General features: G+C 42.2%; 1 protein-coding gene across 4 annotated transcripts in view; it reads left to right on the forward strand.

Moving 5' to 3' along the window:
* The window catches only part of LOC117825366 (large neutral amino acids transporter small subunit 4-like), a 33379-nt gene extending 12891 nt beyond the window's left edge, over window positions 1-20488 (forward strand). For 2 of the 4 annotated variants that reach the window (XM_034701178.1, XM_034701179.1), the window contains exons 6-14: window positions 8255-8347; window positions 8552-8685; window positions 9330-9541; window positions 12676-12819; window positions 13523-13649; window positions 13915-14047; window positions 14386-14459; window positions 15346-15469; window positions 15789-20488. In XM_034701178.1, coding sequence (XP_034557069.1) covers window positions 8255-8347; window positions 8552-8685; window positions 9330-9541; window positions 12676-12819; window positions 13523-13649; window positions 13915-14047; window positions 14386-14459; window positions 15346-15469; window positions 15789-15950 — 1203 coding nt within the window. In that variant the 3' untranslated portion in view covers window positions 15951-20488. Of the gene's footprint in view, window positions 1-8254; window positions 8348-8551; window positions 8686-9329; window positions 9542-12675; window positions 12820-13072; window positions 13091-13522; window positions 13650-13914; window positions 14048-14385; window positions 14460-15345; window positions 15470-15788 lie in introns of all 4 variants that reach the window. The other 2 variants (XM_034701176.1, XM_034701177.1) reach the window with 2 other exon arrangements.
* Window positions 20489-22443: the final 1955 nt, after the last annotated feature.

A 22443-nucleotide genomic window follows, 5' to 3' on the forward strand; every position in this document is an offset into this window, starting at 1 on the left:
AGGACAGGACCGGTCAGAGCTGGTTCTCAGTGGTCCAGCAGCAGCAGCAGCAGTCAGCTGGAGTTTCCACTTGCTGCAGCAATCCGTCTTCCTTCTTTCATTTCTCTGTTCTGTCCTCCGTCGGACTCTGTTCAGCTTCCTCTTTTTCCTTTTTTCCCCGAGGCGCAGCATGTTGCCTTGTTCCCTCCCAGACCTCTTTGTCACTTCACTGTCTGCCTTTTCCTCTTCGATATGCAACAGTCAGCACATGCTCTGGTCAAAATGTGAAATCATATGACGGCCCAAAAGGTTGCAGTCATGGTGAAAAAGTTTGACTAAGCAATTCTGTAAACCGGTTAGCAAGGCATTATGATTCAAGTTTGTGCAACGTCAAAAGTTCAAGGTCAATCAATCTTCAAATTTTAATTTACGCAGCCCTAATTCCTTAGAAAACTTACATACAGTGTGCAGTTATATAAAGATAAGCTACATACTTAAATCTGTGTTTGTAACCAGGATGTAAACATGAAAATCTGTCGTTAACATCAACATTTTAAAATGGGGTCTTATTGACTCACTTTTAGAGCAAGCCTCAAGTGGACGCTTTAGGAACTGCAGCTTTCTTTACATCGGCTTCATCCGTTTTGCCTGAAGTTCTGCTGAAATGTCAACAGCAAGAAAAAAAACGTATTGAATTCTGGGTCACTTGGTGTAATGTGTACACAATGTTCGCCTCCCTTGTCTGATAACATTCAGCACTCTAAACCAAACAAGATCAAATCACAGCTGAACAGGTTTTAACTGGTTCACATGTTAGAAAAAACTGATAAAATCAGGTTTTACAGTCAAGGAAGAGTCCAAACCCACAGTGAAAGTTCAAACAGGTACAATGTTAACCATGTTGGATACCTTAGTCACTTGCTAGCATGCAAACGTATGAGTTTAGTGGGTTAAACCTCCTTTACTGGTCCTATAAACTCTTTAAAGATCTTTCTATTGGCTGATCCAATGACATTTAAAGGCACTTTTATTGCTCCAGGACATTTTGGCGGTGACCCAAGAGCTTTGGATCATTTTAAATATCTCCAGATTAGCTGAAAAGAAACGTTTTCCAATCAGGGAAGTTGTTTAATCAGTTTTTTCTCGTGCAAAAGAGATTTTCAGATGCTGCTGCGTTCATTTAACAGTTCAGATGAGGTTTAGAAGTCTCAAACAAAATGTCATGCTGAGTCGTGGTAAACAGAAGTGGTTGTATTAAACACTGAGTCACCTAGATACTCTTCAAACAAAACCCTGAAATGCACAAGCACTTATTGATGAACCCCCCCTCCCTGCACCTGCTCTTAACCGAACCCAGCCACCGAACCCTGATCTCTTATCTCCAGGTGACTGCTCTGACGCTAAGATAGACCTTTAGTGGCTGTCCACACACTGAGCCCATCTGTGTGTGTACCCTTCACCTGTCTGCTTGGATACACTGTGACCATAGAGCTGCACAAAAGGGCTATTCAGAGAAGAAGCGACAACTAAGTAGATGGTGGGCATTATTATTTTAAAGAGGTGTCCACACAAAGGGCTGCTCTCAGTCTTCTTACTGAGCACTTGTCCCCAGAGATCCATGAAAATAAAGTGCTAACTCCTAATGCAGGTGAGATTAGGACACAAGTGGAGGAGATTAGTAGAGCATGTGTTTAATGAGGGAGAAAAGGGTAGATGAGGGAATGAGGTGAAATTTTCAGAACAAACAGTACTGCATAATCACATACCGTAACCTCGACGGGGAAACACAGGCAGCACATTCCTCCTCAGCTAAACAAACCATGTCTCTTTGAGGGGAAACTGTGGTTTGGACTCATTAAAGCTCCTGTAAGGGATTTTAAACTGGATATTAAACAGACTTTAATTAATAGTGATACTTCATTATGAGCTACAAAACAGAATAGAAAGAAAAACTACTTTGACATTATAACACTTTTTGTCAGAAAAAAATAACAAAAAAAATCAGCAACAAGGTACGACTTTGTCCACAGGGGGCGCCAAAGGAGACACAAACCTAAAGTTGCTCACTGGAGCTTTAAATACCTTTTACAACCTCTTTTAAAAAATATTATCACAGTTTTACTCCATTATGATATATCTTGACAAACATCGGATGGATGCATGACACTCGGTTTGGACATTTTGATCCCCAGAGGAGGACCCCCAAAAATTTGACCAAATTGAGGTTGTTTTTCAGTTTAAAACTCAACTTTACATTAGCTATAAACCATATCTTTCAATTGGTGTTATCAACAAAACATTTTTTACTAGCAAAAACATTAATAAACTTGGGACACTAAGAACAGTCTGAGACATACTTCCTTTTGTGCTTATTCGCCAACTTGGATCATTGAATATGGACGTAGTCTCAGCGACATGACTCCATCATTTCTAAGGACACGTTTTGAAGCCCAAAGATGGTGGCCACCATATTGGAAAGGTTGAATTCAACTTCTGGCTTATCCACAAACCAGGAAAGAGGTGAAGCTGGAGCAGCCCTTAAGCCTCCTGGCAAACAACTATAATGCAACCACCTGTCTGCGAAATCAGTCACACCCTTAATTATACCTAATTATGCACAAACATGAAGGCTAATGTGTAGTGACTTACTTTTGGAGGCAGCCTCAAGTGGACACTCAAGGTACTGCAGCTTTTTGAACTTCACATTCGCTTTACTCGTCAACACCGGAAGTTGGCACTCGTTGCGTGCCAACACACATTGGTGAGCTTTTTACAAGGCTTACCTTTTGAAACATCAGTGTGTTTGCAGTGTAAACACTCAGCATGTTGATATTATGATTACATTTAATGATGATAAACTTTAGAGAGGAGGGCTTGACATTTCTAGTCCACTGACATTATTGTCAAAGGGTTTGTAGTGTTTCTTACTGAGTCAAGGGTTGCAAGTTCCCCTGCATCAACATTTTACAATGACCTTCCTATATTTCCAATCCTACTGATGCTGCTTGACCTCCTTTCTTTAAAGTTGCAGCCACATTTTTTGGACTGCAGACATTAATTAATAAATAGTTGTTGCTTTGATTGTAGCCATTCAAACTGCATTTAAAATGTCCAATTCCTGTTATTCTTGTGCATTTTGAACTGCACACACCAGTCCTGGGAACGTGTGATGGCCCAAATGGAAATGCATTTGCAGGTTTCCATAAGTCCTGGCCTGTTGTGAGGTCGTCTGTTATCTCCACTGTTCAGTTGCTGCGGTCTCTTTCTTTGTTGAGTGTCTGTTAGCGCCTGAAGCTACAGCACAACATATTCTTTGTCCTCTGGTGTTTGAGAGTAATAAACTCACCTGTCTGTCTCACGGTTCTGTTATTGACTCCACCTTCAAAAACACTGTTATCTGCTCCTCATCAAGCCCGACGGTTGCTCCACCCATCAACACTCACTGCAGCGCTACACTCATGTCGCTGAACCCATTAATCCCAACTCCTTCTCTCGTTATTAGCAGACCAAACCGGTTTCTGTGATGTTTTTGGGAAACAGTGGTCTCAGCAGCTGACTGTGACTCAGACCTATTAACCCAGAAAAGCTTCCAGTGTGGCGTAACCGCTTAGCATCACAAGGACTAGACTGCGTTTTTATTCTGGTTTGAGCTCACCGCTGCACACGAACAGGCTGCTGAGGTTTCCTTTCTTACATGCCACTCTTTGCTCACGTTATTCTGTTGTTTTTTCATCCATGTGCTTGTGGAAAATATTGCCTGTGGCATCAGTGCTGCTTCCAAATGAACCTGTTTCCCAGAGCGAATAAACAAGTCTGGGTGTATTCACAGGGAGACACAGAGGAGGTGAATGACAGAGAGGTTATGAACTGACTCACACTGCAGCGGCTCTACTCCTGTCTGTGCCAATGGGAAATTCAACTCTGAGTTATGACTAATAGACTGTATAACAAATATAGTTGGCTGAAACTTTAAGCCTATTAAAATAAGGCAGAAATAGTGAGTTTGTAACAGTTATGGCATCCATTGACGTAATACAGCCTAATAAACACACAGGAACTTCACAATATGCTGATTTAGCTGCAGAAATGTTGGCCTAAGTTTGGGTTGCACATTAAAAAGTTGGGTGCATGCACCAAACCTGCAAGGAGAGACTTAAAGGAGCTTTGTTGAGTATTAAAAACCTGAAATTAGACACGAATGTTGAATTCTTAAGCAGATTTGTGGTTTCAAAGACAAGCTGATACACAAAGTCTTCACAAATCCCCAACTGTACGATGTGTCATTGCAGCTGCACAGAAACAATCATGCATGTCAGAATGGTTTGTGACTTAAGTATTACATTTAAAAGCAGACATGGAGACCTTTAAAGCTGAATGGAAACATGTCCGGGATGTTACGACCGTGCACGAGGGAAGAGGTTAGAGACACAGAATAGAAGCAATGGTGATGGCGTGCTCCGTCCCCCGCCGTTGGATCTTCTGCTGTTAAATCTGAAATAGCACAACAGTAACCACATTCAGTGTTCTGTTATTTACATCCCAACATTCAGTAGTTGCATATGCTTACAGTCTCGTGTGCCCTCCTGGAGTATCCTCCAGTGACGCGTGATGCAAAGCCAAGTATGTGAACCACTGTGTATGTCATATATTCAAACACAAGGCTAAAAGTGAAGACATATCTTGGCTTTGATCCATAGCTGAGGCTTCTGTGTGTCTATCTTCCTGGGAAAGTTGTCAAATATAGATATATCTATGAACCCATTGAGGATATTTGTCATAACACAACAAACTTTGAGCTTTGTTTCTCTATCAGTGCCGTCTTTAGCGGCTCTGATGATGCAGTGTATCTCCTGCTGCTGGAGAAAGTGGCTCACAACAGCTACCAGAGGACATCCTGGTGTTTTTAGATGTCACACACATTGACTGAGAACCATTTTACTCTGTATTATGGAATCATGTGACACAGATGACATCTTGGGTTGTGCTGCACCAGTTTTGACACGTTTGAAGCTAAATGTGTGTAAAACTCATCATAGAGCCTCTAATGTTCCATAAAACTCTGACGTGCTAGGAGAAAGTTCCCCGTTCTTTCTTCCTCATTATCAAAAGAGCGCTTGCAAAAATCTGGACATGAAAGATGACCCGTCCTGACCACACGGCCGATTCTGAGGAAGCGATAGAGGAAGAGCCGGGGGAATCTGAACCTGTTGACTCTGCATAGCTATCACGCCTTTGATTCATCATGACCACATCAAGTCTGCTGAGCTCGACACAAGCTGAGCTGGTCATTTGCGTCTCCTCTCCTCTGCACCAACTGGGCCAGAGGTCCCCCGTCTCACCCCCGCTGCTGCTGTCAGGCCGTCGCTCATAACTGGAGAAAACAGGAAAAAGGAGCCCTCGTTATTTTAGCAATTTTTGTGGTTCACCTTTGGTCTAATTAATCTGAGGAGTGACGTCTTTGTGGGTTGACGGGGTTCAAGCATCGGCCTAACAAGCTGCCCCCCTGCCGTGAACACAGCGGACAAACTGACGGACAAATGAGGACAACGGGAGAGAGTACAGTTTGACCCAGATTAACACACACCTTAATTAAACTTCTGCATCACCCCCAAACTTCAGATGTGACCACATGGCTTCAAATGAACATCACACTGGCAGGCAGATAAATCTGTAAGCCACATGTTGGCCCCGAGGCTCTCTGTTGTTGTTGTTTTTGTGCTCTTAGTTTTTGACTTCTTAAGGAGACAGCTTACAGTTTGGAGTTGGCAAGTTAAGAAAAACATGTGCTCTCATCTTGAAGGTTATTATGCAAGACGCTCTGGCTTTTCTCTCTCTGCTCTGCTTCCACTGCTGGAACACAAACACTCTGCTGCAGATAGTACAGGGTGTGCTTGTGGTGACAAGCCTAACAATCGTCAATAACAGAGCAGCAGGGTGAAGGACTTGCATTTTGCAATTTGCTTCATTTTTAACATTAAGTTCTTGTGACGTAAGTAGAAGAAGAGTGAGCAAGGGAACGTTTTGTTCACAGGATAAAATAAAAAACATACACTACCAGTCAAAAGTTTGGAAACACCTTCTCATTCAAGGGTTTGTATTTATGTTAATTATTGTAAACACTGTAGATTAATACTGAAGACATCTAAACTATGAAAGAATATATATGGAATTATTTAATGAACAAAAAAGTGTTAAACAAAGCAGAATATGTTTTATATTTTAGATTCTGTAAAGTAGCCCCCTTTTTCCTTCATGACAGCTTTGCACACTCTTGGTATTCTCTCAGTCTGCTTCATGAAGTGGTCTCCTGGAATGGTTTCTAATTAACATGAGCCTTGTCAAGAGTTCATTTGTAGAATGACTTGCCTTCTTAATGTGTTTGAGACCATCAGTTGTGTTGTTCAGAGGTAGGGTTAGTACACAATGGATAGCCCTATTTAACTACTGTTGTAATCCAGATTATGGCAAAACCAGATTATTTCATAGTTTTGATGTCTTCAGTATTAATCTACAATGTTGAAAATAATTAAAATAAATAAAAACCATTGAATGAGAAGGTGTGTTCAAACTTTTGACTGATAGTGTAAGTCTTTTTTAAGTTGTTATTTGGTCTCACAGCAGCTTCCCATCTTTGTGTGAATCTGTGGTAAACACAAATTACTCTGTGTCTTTAGAATATGTTAAAAATGTGACATAAGTAACCTTTCCTGAACTACAACCAGGGTTGACACAAGTGCAAGTTTACGAGTGACAGTTGAGGATAATTGTAACATTTCAACCTAGAGAAGCATTTCATTGATAAAACGAGGAACAGAGTCAACACACTGACTCAAAAGTGACACAAAGACCTGAATATCGAGGTAATGTTTGCAAATGTTTGCCTGCAGGAGCTTAGCAGTTATCCTCGACAGAGTAAGGCCGTAACGACAAAACAACAGAGTACAGAGGAAACAAACTCTAAAAACAATAGTAAAACTCAAAACAGCTATCATTACATTTTCAATCCTTCATACATTTTATTCTTAACTATCCAATCCACTTTATTTATAAAGCACATTTAAAAAAACAATCAAGTTTAGCAAAGTGCTGCACAGTGAGGTCAAATAAGTTAAACCACACAGAACATAAAACACTGTCAGAGAATAGAATAAAATAAAAGAATCATAAGAAAACACATAAAAAACATTGAAAAAATTAAATAAAAAAACTGTAAGAGCAAATAAAAATCCAATAAAAGAATAGACAGAGACAGAGACCACACAATTATCATGCTGGGTTAAAAGCCAAGGAGTAAAAATATATTTTAAGACAGGATTTAAAAGTTGTTAATGTTGGGGACAGTCTAACATGGGGGGGTAGTTCTTTCCACAGTTTAGGGGCCACTGCTGAGAAGGCACGGCCACCCCTGGTTTTCAGCCTGGTCTTAGGGACCACTAGAAGCTGCTGACCAGCAGACCTCAAAGCCCTTGCAGGAGTGTAGCTTTGCAGGAGGTCAGAAATATTCTGTGGAGCTACTCCATTTAAAGATTTAAAAACAATCAATACAATCTTAAAATGAATCCTAAAATGAACAGGGAGCCAGTGGAGGAAGGCGAGGATGGGGATGACGTGCTCTTGCTTACTATAAGACGACATTTGTTTCTACACCTTGACTTTATCTTGGTTCAAACTGATTATTGCAGAGGATTAAAAGTGTAGCATCCACTCTTTGAATCTACGGAGTCTGCCTTTAAATCAGAGTGTCAGGTGACAAAGGTTGAGTGTCTGAGTGTGAGTACAACACAAGCAAGGATGCAAAGAGAAAGGAACAACTTCAGTACATGCCACAAACTGCTTCAAGTCTGATCAGACTATGTGCTGACATGCAGAGCTCAAGGCAAAAGCCTCAGCAACAACATCTCATCATGAAACCTCAACATCATCTACAGTGTGAAAACGTTCTCCTCGAAGAGCTGGGTCTGAAACTTTCTCTATGTCCAACGTGTTGTTGTGTTTCCAGGAAATGCAGCACAGACGCCTTATTTCGTCGCTGAACTTTAGAAAGTCTCTCTCCGTTCACTTCACATCCGCAGTCAGTGAGTCTGCTCTCTGCGTCAGTGCATAATTGATTTTTCCTCTTCAGGCCCGGCCGATATAAATCATGATCAGATGTAATAAGTAGGTCAGGAGCCAGATAACCCGCTGTGCTCTTTAAAGGACTCTCCACACATTGTTTGTTTATGTTTTATGCTCTGTGTTGTATTAAAGTTATGTCTTCTCTCTGCTCTGTCCACAGCTCCCCAACATGTTCGGAGACTTGAGGTCGACCTTCATTTCACTGATGATTGGCTCCTACGCCTCCTCTGCTGTCACTTTCCCCGGCATCAAGGTAACGTGTGATAGATGCTCCCTATTACACCTCCTGATTCCTCATTTAACCTCAGTTACTCGTTCATTTCTTCATCCTCCATCGCCTCAAAAAACACTCCCGAAAGGCATTACTCTAACAGAAGGAGAAACACTGCTGCAACAGAATGGGATATCGATTCTCCGTTAAGAAGTATCTGTTTTTGTGCCACCTGTCCGCCTGCAGGTGATCTATGATCTGGGTGCCACCTTCATCATTATCCTGCTGGTTTGGGCCGCCTGCGCCTGCCTCGTCTTCTTCAATTGCTTCGTGAACTGGCCCTTGGAGCCTTTCCCGGGCCCAGAGGACATGGACTTCACGTAAGACAAAAACCTGCTCCAGCCCACACACTCAAACTCAAACACACACACACACACAGAGGATAAACATTTCTGTAGCCTCCAGCTATCATTGTCAAGAAGCTATGATGTTATTAGCTAACCTGAGGATATACTGGCTGCAAACTGAGCCTCGACAGTCTGCATTCTCCACAGAGATCACTGCCTTACCTCACACACACACACGCACACACATGCAAGCTCAGGCCCTCCTGCACAGTAAATCCCAGAGTAATGCAGTAGAAGCCAAGTGAGCCCCGAAGACAGGAAAGGCCATAAAGTCCCTAAATCAGCTCGCTTTGCTCTGAATCACCTGGGTCCAGCTGTTTAAAGAGTTTCACCTGGAGAGACAAAGGAGCTGGATTCAGAAAAGTTATCCAGGATCATATTGTGCATCTTACTTTTGTCCCAGTTGTCTCAAAGAAAATCTGGATTGGATCAATGTTATTAAGCAACAGACTCTTAAGGATTATTGCTGTCTGATATAAGACTACACACTTTGTTCACAGGGGGCGCCAAAAACCACACACTTTGATCCGATCAGATTATCTGATAAGAACTTCCATGCCGTAAATCCTCATCACTTTTTTCACCTTGTCCTCTCCCTCCCTCCCTCGTCCCCTCAGAGTGAAGATCAAGTTCAGCTGGCTGGGCTTCGACCACAAGATCACAGGGAAGCAGTTCTATCGTCAGGTGACCACCGTCGGGCGCCGCCTCAGCGTTGGTAACTCCATAAAGCGCGAGCACCAGCCGCCAAAAGGCCTGGCCACCCAGGAGGCCAACAAGCTGTGCCTGTCCACTGTGGACCTGGAAGTCAAGTGCAAGGGCAAGCAAGAGAGTGAGTATGAGATAAACGATCTGAAGAGTCCTGTGATGTTAGGAAGCGTTACACTGGAGGCTAATATTCAAAGTTTAATCAAAGGACAGTATTTGAGGAGATCTCTAGGGTTGGATTCCCCGTTCACAGCTTTTATTTTGGCTTTTTTTTGCGATATTATGATCTGGGTAGGAAAAAGCTGCTTACTTTTACGAGAACATCCCCTCTTCCCTCAATCAATCAGTCATTTTCAGCTCTGAACATGTGCACTCCTGACATTTTCTGGAAACAGCCTGCAGAGACCTTATCCTAAGTTACATGTTCAAAAGATGGTGCAGTGGTCACAGAGTAATGTTTGCAAGGTATCCAAGATGGCAGGCGAGGACGACTCTGATAAGATGGTATCAGTGGGATTGCAGAGTGTAGACCAGCTTCATTACGTGCATGACGGTTGCGCCATCCTTGATCGAGTGCTGGTCTTGCACCTGTCACGTGATTTGTGCATTATTATCCCCACCTTCTTGCACACGGTGACCTCTACCTGCTGCATTCACACATTGGCTCACCCTTACTTCTTGCAGGGTAGCTGGTGGAAGAACTTTGAGGCAAAGTCAGGGTTTAAATGTGTCTGTTTGCTTTTAAACATGCAGCTCGACCCTTAACTTTCAGGGAATTTGCAGGAGCAGCTTGTTCATAGAAAACATAGAAAACAGCTCAAATATGACAAGCTGTGATGAGGTGTGTGTGTGTCAGTCATGCTTGTTCATCCTGTGCCAATCACACGCCTGATTTAGGATCTACTTGTGTCGCTTACATTTAGACTAAAGCAGTCAGAAGCAGAAACATCCAACCTACAGCTCTGACCTACATCCTCACTCAGTAATTAGGCCTGTATAGAACCCCCTCAAATGCCCCTTTACCTCTGCCCTACATCTACACTAACATGACCCTGGTTACCCCTACACCTCCAGGCCTCCTCAGGCCCTCCTGACTCTTCCACACCAGGGTCAGGATCTCCCTGTGGGGGGGTTTGGTACCTCTCCCCTCAGCCTCTTTGGTAGCAAACGGACCGTGGAATTGGTTTGGATCTCACTCTTAGAAAGCTGCTCAGCGGGTGTGTGGCGTGCCAGCAGGAAACCTCCTAAAAGTATTGTTGTGGGTTGGAGACTCGGCATCGCTTGGGTTGTGTGTGTCTGTTACTGTGTGTTGTTAGGATTCCCATGGTTGGTTAAATCACGGCTGGATATTTTCCATCAGTCAGGAGTTTAAAGAGGACTGTATAACTCTCTCTCTCTCTCTCTCTCTCTCTCTCTCTCTCTCTCTCTCTCTCTCTCTCTCAGTCCTTTCTAATTTAATAGAAGCTGTGAGGACTGCAGAGTGTTTACATATAGTTTTGTCTCTTGAGATGCGAGAGCGATATTAAATCCAGACGCATGTTGTTCCTTTATTCTTTCATCAGTGACAAACGAAACTCCTGCAGCTGTGGCAGTCATGTTATATCACTCCTGTGTGAGCATGCTGCCTTTCAGACGTCTAAATGAGGTTTCATGTGTCATGCAGACTCAGATAATGATCTAATAACATGCGTGTAATCGTGCTGTAAACACTGATACCTTGCAAGCACGACCTGTTACCCAACTCCTCCCGTAATGAAGCCCCCGATGGATACCTGTTGTCCTGCCTAATAAACCCGTCTGCTCCATCTGTGCTCGGGCACTTAATTGGTTTGTCCAGTGCTTCACCAGATGGGCACTTTGTCCAATTTCCATTTATATTAACAACCCTGATTAATGATCAACTTTCTTGGAACCCTCCTTTTCCTTGAGTCACCGAGCCGCTCGGCTCCTGAGTCAGGAATAGCCGCGTTACTGTGGCAGTGAGGAGCCGAGGGGGGGATTCAGACGACAGTGTTTTCCCCCTGAGTGAGCAGTGAACACAACCCACGCTGGTGAAGTTTTCCATCACATGAAAAGAGAATAAGAAGTGAAAAGAGACAGAGAATGAATCATGCAGGTGTGCACATGTAGCTGCATGTAGAGGTAGACCACAGCTGCTGCGTTACCTGCAGACCTCTGAATGTGTGTGCACTTTTAAAGCTGACTACATGGACTTTCTCCAAGCTATACAGCAGACCTTTTAATACCTTACGAGCCGGCACGTGCATTGAGATCCTCCAGCAGAGGTTCATTGTGCATTCCTAACACACAAAAATGAAAACCAAAGGGGACAGGGCGTTCGCAGATGGCACTTTCCTTTTTTTATCTGACTTTCTTTTGTTTTTTTGTTTAACCATCTTATGAAATATATTTTAAAATAATTGTATTCCTTTAGAGTTCTTTAAGGGGAATTTTATGTCTTTTAAAATATGTTCTATGTCTTTATCTTGACTTGTGTGTTTTTATGAACTGCCTGTTTTATTTTGTTACCCATGTGAAGCACTTTGTGTATTATTAATTATTATAATTATTATGTTTCATTAATGTGGGAGAAACTTAAAAGTCACCTTCATCCAGCTGTTCTAAAGGTTTAATCCAGATTAGAATGATCTGGATTAAAAAGGCTGTTTTTTCCATGTAAAATCAGGTAATCCAGATTATTTTTGTCCTGGTTTTAAAAGAAAAGGAGGACTGACTCAACCTGATAAGGACTAGCAAATCCTGATAACCGGTGCTCTAAATATGACTTCATGAACACGACTTAAACACTGCTGCAATGATGTAAAAGTGTTGAATTCACTTGATTTACACACTTATTTCACTCTGATTTTAAACTATGATATCTTTAGTATAATTATTTATCAGGTTATTTTATTCCTATACTGTTTTGCATTGTTTGTGCCATATTTTTATCCTTATTTTTCATCATACTGGCTGTACTTTGCGTGTAATTCTTTTGTTGTCGTGTGATTTCCTTATTGGAAAGCATTGTAGCTGCATTTCTTTTACAAAAGGAAAAAAAAAGAATCATACAAATATGTCAAATTAACCTTAATTATATAGAATAGCTGGCCAAGGATGTAAATAATAAGTCAAAGTTTGATTTTAAGCTCTCTTTGTGAAGTACCTCCTCTAAAATCTGACCGACACTTACTCCTCTGATATCTGTTATTAGAAAACTGATCTGATCTCACACGTCCGTTTTCATTTCCTCTGCAGCTCAGTCCTTCATGCAGAGTATCTTCAGCCCCATCTTCCTCCTCAGCCTCATCACCATGTGTGTGACGCAGCTGCGCCTCATCTTCTACATGGGCGCCATGAACACCATCCTGGAGTCTCTGACGGGGGGAGACCTCAGCACAGGTGTGTGTCTCTCTGCTCTCATGAACTCTCATGTAGTTTCAGCTCCGTCTGACCTCAGACTGAGCTGCTCCGGATGTATGCATCACCTCAGAGCTATTTTAGTGTTTGCTCCTGTTTTCTAACATCGAACGAAGCTCTCAGCTGCTTTCCGCTCCGCTAACCTGCAGTGTCGCTCGCTGTTTTTCCTTCTCTGTTTCTCTCTCCTGCTCTGTCTCTCTTCTCGACTTGTGCTGCCCTTGTGATGCTCTTGCAGTGGAGAGGATGGAAGTGGGTAAGAGACTTAAGGCTTTACTTACAAAGATTTAACCACCTATACTTTCAGCCTTTCTCTTCAGCTGTCCATGTTTGCTAACACCTCTATGCATCTAAAGTCTTCATATCATTCAGTTTATGCTCAAACCCTCAAAATAAAGCATGAAAACACATAAATACAGAAGTCCCAAACAAACATGCATCCCTGCTTTATATTAACTCCATTTTCTGAAGATAACAAGTCCTTTTTCGTAGTTTTGAGACGTCATCACAGGCCTTCCTGTGCAGAGTGAAGCACGTAGCATTCAAAAGCACAAAACAAACACAGAAACAGGTTTAACTTAACTAACCAAAGGCAGCATGGCATGTCATGGTCCGGTCTTTAACGTTGACCATCCTTCTGTTTCATGAACAAACCTAAAAATGAAACCTCATCTTTGCCGTCTCTTAGTGAGCGTCTACACGTCCATCTTCGGCGTGCTCCAGCTCCTGTGTCTGATCACCTCTCCTGTCATCGGCTACGTCATGGACTGGAAGCTCAAAGACTGCGAGGATGACAACGACAAGATATCCAAGAGGTGAGGATGCACACTCACAGCTTTCCAAACTACTCAGACACCTTTCCTTAAGCAGCCTTTACACGCTGCAAAACACTGAACCAGGAAGAGCAGTAACTCATTAAACCATTTGTATTATGAGTCAAAATCAAGCTTTTATTTTGAAAATGTTGCCAGGAAATGTTGAAGTAGAGTCAAACACACATGCAGCAAGTCCCAAATATTTAGTAAAGTAAAAGTAAAATCTGACCCTCTTTTAATGTTTTTATTTTTGTTTTAATTGTAGGGAGCCCGGTCAGCCTCGCCGTCCTGACAAACAGATCCAGAAGATCGTCAACGCCACCAGAGCCTTCGTCTTCACAAACCTGCTGCTTGTTGGATTTGGAATCACATGCATCGTCCCTAACCTGCCCCTCCAGGTACACACACACACACACACACACACACACACACCCCGGAACACAAACACGGGACAGGGAACTATTTTATGTTTTCTCAAGAGATGCACATTCCCCTGCATGTGCTCCTGAAGCCCCAAGTTAACACTGCAGTGGTAGGAAGCGAGGCTGAGAGATGTACATGATGTTCAAAGAAGAGGCTCACATGGCAATGCAGCTGAGTGTGTCACAGTGCAACAGTGACACCTACTGGACAGAGGAGGAAGTGCATGTCGTCTTTTTCTTCTTACATCTTGCTCCTCAGGTTGGTTTTCTGTCCTTTTTAAATGAAATGTTTGTTTTATTTCTCTCTTCTTCAGATTCTGTCCTTTATCCTGCACACCATCGTCAGGGGCTTCATCCACTCTGCAGTCGGAGGCCTTTATGCTGCTGTGTAAGTCTGACTGCTTCAGAAACAATGACAACACAGAACTGCTGCTGTAGCATTGACTTAACCATAAACTATAAATGCATGAGTATGAAGGAGGTCCAACACTGATGCTTTAAGAGCTAAAGAGAAGTTGACTGTGACGGCAAAACAAAAAGAAGTCCTCATGGGTAATTTAAGGAGACTTAATGAAACAGCTTTAGTATCTTGTGGACTCAAAGAAACTCAGATCAAAAACCAGACTTGAAAACGTTTAAGCTGCAAAAAGAAGCTTAGAATAGTCTGATATTTAAAGACGTTTTGTATCTTATTTATGAAAATTTAGATTTAATTTAAATGAGCTGAAAGTGGAGCATGTGCAAAGACTACTGCTACATGTGTACAAAGTTGTTGACAAGAAGACAGTTATTTGAAGACGTAAGCTAGCGCAAAATGACGGTGGTTGAAGATGCACTGTATAGCAAACACACGCACATTCAATGAAAAGATGAAACCAACAGATAAAAGTCAGTTTGGTGCACTTCATTGATCCTTAACTTCAATCAATTAGCCAATCAGACTTTATTTATAAAGCGCTTTTCATACAATGACATTGTAACACAGAGTGTTGTACATAAAAACAACGTAAAATAGATTAAATTTGAAAAAAAAGGAAAGATTTATATGAAAATAAAAATAAAAATAAAAAGACACCCCATCCTAGAAATAGTAACTTGGAGGTTATTGTATTCAAGCTGCAGTTTTTCCAGATTTGCATTGCAAGAAGAAACAACACAAAGTATTTTTGTATAACAAAAAAAAGAGAGAGATGTATTTAGGAAGAAGTAACTCTAAAAAGAGCAGCTCTGGGTTGCGTATGATAAATCTAAAACACATCTTTTGTCCTGTGCAGGTACCCGTCCTCTCAGTTCGGCAGTTTGACGGGGATGCAGTCTCTGATCAGCGCTCTGTTTGCGTTGCTCCAGCAGCCTCTCTTCATGGCAATGGTGGGACCTCTGGAGAAGGACCCTCTATGGGTAAGATAGATTGATGTTAACATACTATAATGCCGTAAGACATTCTAGGGCGTGGATTTAGCAGGCGGCCTAGATTTGTCTAGAGTCAGCAGCCCCCTTCCCCCACTCTCTCTCTCTCCTGTTTCCTGCTCTGTCCTCTTTCCTCTTGTCTCTGAATAAAGGTGTATAGACCCCAAAATATAACTTAAAAAAAACAAAACTTTCCCTTACTTAAAGCACCGGACTTCCCTTTAAAGGAGCAAGTAATGTGAGGACAGTTTCTGCATTTGAAGTGTTATTTCTGCGTGCATCGTTGGTCTGATCCTTCTGTTGTCTCCAGGTGAACGTCGGCCTCTTGGTGCTGAGCATGCTGGGATTCTGCCTGCCGCTCTACCTGCTGTGCCACAGTCGCTACCTCACGCGCCTCAGAGACGAGCAGGATGAGGATCCAAAGATCTACGTCAAGATGAATCCCGACAGCAAGCCCGAGGCTTTTGTCTGAACACTGAAGGGAAAAAAAATCACTTTCTAAAAAAAAACTGAGAAGACGAGCAACGCTGAAACGAGATGAACAGAGAGAAAGAGAAGAAGAAGAAAGGGTGGAGGTCAGGTGTGATAAACTCCTTCACCCTTTCCTCTCTGATGCTGCAACTAGACAACTCTCTCACCTCATCATCACACTCTCACTTGGGTCATTTCACTGCCGATCATATGTGGTCTGATGTGACTGCACGCCACTGTGACACACACTTTCACCCTCTCAGATACACTGTGACAAAACACACACACACACACACACACACACACACACACACACACACACACACACACACACACACACACACACATATACATCTAGAGGTCCCTCTCCCTCAACTGCATCTCTGACCTGAGGAAGAACAGGGACTAACGGGAGGAAGAAGCAATGACGGACTTTGTATACCTCCCTGAAAGACTCCTCTGCACGTCCAGTTTGATCTTTTTGAGCTCTCACATTTGTCGCTAAGCCTTCTTAAAAACCACAGAAAAGGAAGAAGAGGAGAACCTGGAGGTGTCGGATGTTAAAAAAAGAAACTCAGCAGTAGTATTTCTGCTTTATAAGTCCGAACCTCCGCATTCTGGATTGTCTGAGGCTAGCCGTTGATTTCTCTGACTCACACACACACGAGTAGCAGCCTCGGACATGTAATCTCTGCTGTGTCTCGTGCTTGAGGGCATTACGTGAAAAGAAACAGCAGTATTGGTAGCAGCCCAGATTGGAAACAGTTTGACAGCTTTTTTAAAACCGGCACATGGCTCAGAGAAGTTGCTCCAGAAAGCTGCAGCAGCTCTGTGTGCGTGTGTGTTACATAATGCAGCGCTGTGGGGTTTGAATACTGCATGATGCCTGAGACAGTGCTGGTCCTTTCTTACTGTTTCACTCAGTCACCAGAGCAGGAAAACACACCCTCAACCCGCCTTGTTTTTCATTCTGCTCCTGATTCCTCTTGTGTTTCAAATATGTAACCTCCTGTTGTTTTATGCAGATATATTAACTGCAATATGATCACAGATATGTGCAAAGTGTTTAGCGTAGGTAGATGGGATGAAGATATGAAAAATAGTGTGTTTAAAAAAAAAAGTGGGAGTTAGTAGCCCTCAGGTGGACTCACCTGCTACACAGTTTGGATTCGTCGTAGCAATAAGTGCTTCTGTGAGGTGCTGGGCGACATGTTGACACACAATCACACGCAGACAGACAGGTGAACAGTTTCTGAATCAAACAGGTGCTAGATGATTTACAGATATGTTTTTTTTTTGCATTTTGCTGTAAAGTTCCCATGAAAATGAAAAATCTGACCCAACGAAGAAAAAGAAAAAGATGTTGCAGACGTTTTTAACGGTACTGAAGTGTTTGCATCTCCTGAACTGAGATGAAATACTTCTTTTGTATCCAATGAACCACTTCTTACATTTCCTGATGCTTGCAACTTGCAGGCGAGTAGTTAGCCAGCAGTTATGAATTGTTTTTGAGTTTGCAGCCACGTAAGTTTCTGCACATGACACTCAAAAGTCTGCAGAATATCTCCTCTTAGTCGTTTCATGGGAGCTTTAACATGCACTTGCCATCATTGCTGCAAAAACTTGAATCATAGTGAGTTTATTTGTCTGGATTCTTATCAAAATGTGAAGTTGCACTTAATATTATCCACATTCCTTTTACAAATCCAATAATAAATCTTAATTTAAGACACTAAAAGCTCAAAATAAGGCCGTTAATTCATTATAATAAGTAAAATATCAGCTAATGCAGCCTTATTTTTGGGTTGCAAAATCTTAAAATAAGACCTTTTTCTGGATTTGTCTCGGGAATGAGTCTTCTATGAAACATACTGAGATATTTCCACTGAAACGAGATGATTACACAAACTAAGTTTGAGTTTTTGCAGCGAGATGAAACATAAGAGCTGTTTTTTTCTCCAAAGAATGAATCACTAACCATTTCAAACGACTCTCTCTGTTGTCAGTTTCACGTCAGGTTCGTGTTTTTCCTGCACCCTAAAGTGAAACTCCGACAGCAGCTCTGGGAAACTTGAACTCACCTCTAATGATAGTCTTTAAAAGGGAGATAGATTGAAGGTAGCAAGCTGATAGAGACGCGTACCTCCAGCTCCTGTGGCATTAAGGAGTCTATGTTTGTGAGGTAACGCAGGGAGATGATCTGAACGGCGGATTCAGTCGGCCTGCTGTCTTCAGAAGCCAAACAGACGTTTCCCTACCTGACCGTAGCTCACAGAGGCACTTCCAAAGACAGCCATGACCCTCAGAGTGCCTCTTTATGTGTACAGATGATGGAAGGAGTGGATCCAGGCAGGATGTGCAGCAACCCCCGTCCCTCTTTCCCTTCTATCTATCCATACGTCTATCACTCCCATCCATCCAGTCTGCAATCGGGTTCCATGACAGAGCTGAGAGACAAACCTCTGCGCCCCGTGAGTGACTTCAGAGAGGAATGAATGGCACATGATGCACTTTAGCCCCGTAGACTTGGACCTCAGTCACGTTTTCCTGAACGGCCTGCCCTCTCTGTGACCGAACTTTGGTGCATGATGCAAAGAATGTAAACTTTAGAGCTTCAGATGTAGATTTTTAACTCATAGAAAGCAGAAAGATGCTGTTATTTTTTATATTCACAGATAAAACTATCTTCACATGTTCGGTATATTTTTTGCCTTTATGTGCACGGAAAGCTTGGCAGAGGTTTGTCTCTCGGTTCTTTGGCCTGGACGTCTTCACAGCTCTGTCGTCTTTTGAAAACCGCATGAGTTTTTTTTTTTTTATCAGTAATGGAGCAAAGATACTTGTTAGGAAGGAAATGCTGCAGTCTCTTGTTATTTATCTGTGTTTAGTGAGAAGACAAATGTGAAGAGGCTCATTTAAAGCGCAAAAAACGTCAGGTTTCTTCATGTATGTGCATTAAAAAAAAAGGCCAAGTTTTGGTCATGTTGGAAACTTCTGAGCAAGTGTTATGACCAAAACCTTCAAAATCATTACTTTCTGTATTTCAAATTGGACTTTTAAGCGTCCCAAACATGCAAAACTGGTGTAACGAGAACAGCTCTCAGTCCATGCATCCATTCCCTCGACTTAGCTCAGTCAAAGTCGTCTGATGGTTGTCTTAGCTCAGCTTTTGTTGCATTATCAGTGTAACAACTTTCCTCAGGGACTAGGAACCTTTAGAGGAAACAGGGTATTTCCACTAGATCTGAATCAGGTTTCAGGGACTTTATTTAACCCCTTAAATGTCCTTGTAAGGAGCAAAGTACTGTAACTTACGGTGCTGAACATTTCTGATACACAGCATTTTTGAAGCTTGTTTTAAAATACTCTGCAGACATAATCAGTGAGTATTTACATTTAGCTTCAAACATTCAATGATTTTCAAAATAAAGCCAGCAATATGGACTGAAAAGAGTCCAGCCCTTAATCGGCTTTTCTGCAAAATCAAAAAAGGGACTAGGAAACTGGCCCTTAAGAAACAAGGTGCTAGCTCGAAGACAAGATGTAAACACAGCCTTTAGAGAACTAGTCCGTCTAATGTTGACAGATACTGTATTTGCATCACAGTGGAAACACACGGACAAAGGACACTTTTAGTTCCCTCTAAAGTAGTTTCTGCAGGGGGCGTATCCAGACTTTGGCACTGACTCGTGCAGGGGAGAGAACATTCATGTATTCCCTCTTTTTAAATCTACTGTAACTGATACAGTAAAAGCTCACCATGTTAACAGCTGAAGTGTTCAGCTTCGATACACCAGTTTTGTTCTTTGAGGAAACAAAAGATCAAACACTTGAGGCAGCCTTCTTCACATTTAATTTTCTTGCAAAACACATGTAAATAACTGAGCTCCACAGAGTGTATCCAGCAGGGCGCTGGTGCGTCTTGATGCAGGTACAGATGCACTCTGATGCAGCACTCTGCTCCTGAATGTGGGAAAACATCAACATTGATTCTTCATTTACCTGGTAACTCATCCAAAACTAAACGCTTGGACCTCTGTGAAGTAAAGAAACAGATTTGTCAAATGAGTGATGAGTTATCGGGTAAACTTTCATTTCAGACACTTGTCAGCACTTTCTTTCACTGCCGTACCTTAAACGTGTCCCGCCCTCAGTGCCATCACCTCCGCTGTCACCCTCACCTCCTCTGACAGGAAACTAGTCTAGTTATTGATAAGTGTATTGATTGTGTTTTAAAGATTGTGTGTGGTGATAGGTAAAGGGTTTAGAGCTGGCACACTGTCGCCTTGTTTCCTCCTGTAGGCATGAACCTTTTTGTATTTTTTTCTACCTACCATGCTCCAGTTCATTTTGTTTTTTTGTTCAACTTTTCTCTGATGTTTACGATGAATGTGTATTTTTATGTTCTTATACTGTATTTTTTTGTCCTGTACCACAGTATAGCCATTGTCATTGAAATTTAAAGTCATGTTTGACAACTGAAAGAAAAAAAAACAGATCAGTATATGAAGCAAATAAACACAGTAATTTGTAAAGAGACGTGTCTTTTATTGTGCATATTTCCATCCACAAAGGAGGGGGTTCCCAAAACTTCCAGCCAAAGACCCCAAAACAAAGGTGCCAAAGACTCGCCATCCCGAAAACATGGGTCCCAAAGACTTGCGACCCCCAAAACATAGGTGCTAAAGACTTGCGACCCCCAAAACATAGGTGCCAAAGACTCGTGACCCCCAAAACATAGGTGCCAAAGACTCGTGACCCCCAAAACATAGATGCCAAAGACTTGCGTCCCCCAAAACATGGTGCCAAAGACTCGTGACCCTGAAAACATAGATGCCATAGACTCGTGACCCCCAAAACATATGTGCTTAAGACTTGCGACCCCCAAAACATAGATGCCAAAGACTTGCGACCCCCAAAACATAGGTGCCAAAGACTCGTGACCCCCAAAACATAGATGCCATAGACTCGTGACCCCCAAAACATAGGTGCCAATGACTCGTGACCCCCAAAACATTGATTCCATAGACTGGAGACCCCCAAAACATAGGTGCTGAAGACTTGTGACCCCCAAAACATTGATGCCATAGACTCGTGACCCCCAAAACATAGGTGCTAAAGACTCGTGACCCCCAAAACATAGGTGCTAAAGACTTGCGACCCCCAAAACATAGGTACCAAAGACTAGAGACCCCTAAAACATAGGTGCCAAAGACTAGAGACCCCCAAAACATAGGTGCCAAAGACTCGTGACCCCCAAAACATAGGTGCCAAAGACTAGAGACCCCCAAAACATAGGTGCCAAAGACTCGTGACGCCGAAAACATAGGTGCTAAAGACTTGCAACCCCCAAAACATAGATGCCAAAGACTTGCGACCCCCAAAACATAGGTGCCAAGGACTCGTGACCCCAAAAATATAGGTGCCTAAGACTCATGACGCCCACGTTCGCTCAAAGTGATTTAACGTGGCTTCATTTAGCTGGTCTGCAGAAATCAGTCTACCTATAAGAGCGTGTGTCTGTGTTTCCTGTGCTGTTATGAATTAACCTACTGCATCTGATGCTTTTGATAATTAACTGTTCACTAACCCTAAACTTAGGAGTCATCTGGCAAAAAGACAGACAGAAAACACATTACATTTTCTATTTTCAAGGTTTTATTTCAAGTATAGCTAATTTGGCTTCTAATTTTGTGGATATCTTTTTACTATAATGGGTAAAATGTACAATTTTTAGATAACTTAAAACAAAAAAAAACATTCTGGAAGACATCTTGCGACCCACCATTTGTGTCTCGCAACCCCCCAGGGGGTCCCGACCCACACTTTAAGAACCCCTGCTCAAAATGCTGCACCCCAGTCTCTGCTGCACCCTTTATATAGGATACTTTAATGCATCCTTGTTCTTTGTACCTAAACTTTAACCTCTGGGGACAATTTTGCACCCTCATTTTTCTACCTCTGACTTAGTCTTTAGCGTTTTTCTTTTAAATATTGAACCGAAAAGATAAACAACCCAACAAATGTGGATTAAATCACCACCAAAGTGACAAAGTACATGTTGTTACTTATAGAAAAACATATGTAGCACTTCACCGTCACATCCATGCTCGCTTCGTTGAATACTTCTGTAATATATAATCATTTGTTTAAAATAGGAGGCTGAAGAACAGAGCACATTATACACTTCCCCTTTTTTTGCTGGTAATTAAGCATGAACCCCGTCGCCATCTTGCAGAGGGGTTCTACTCCTTATCCCTCATAGTCTAGGCGACCAAAATGTTCACTTCTGTGCAGATTTAGCATTCATCAGTGTGAAAAAAGTCAGAACTAGGCAGCAGGTAATAAAGTTTTTAGTGTTTTAAACCTGAATGCATCCATAGAGTTGTCAATAAATCTTGAAACCCTTCAAAGGATGAATTATGACACAGCTATGGTTCTCTAAGTGACCCGCTCTGCAACAAACTCTAGGTTAGACCCTGCAGAGATGTAGA

This window comes from Notolabrus celidotus, chromosome 14 (genome assembly GCF_009762535.1).
Source record: "Notolabrus celidotus isolate fNotCel1 chromosome 14, fNotCel1.pri, whole genome shotgun sequence".
Classification (NCBI taxonomy): Eukaryota; Metazoa; Chordata; class Actinopteri; order Labriformes; family Labridae; genus Notolabrus; species Notolabrus celidotus.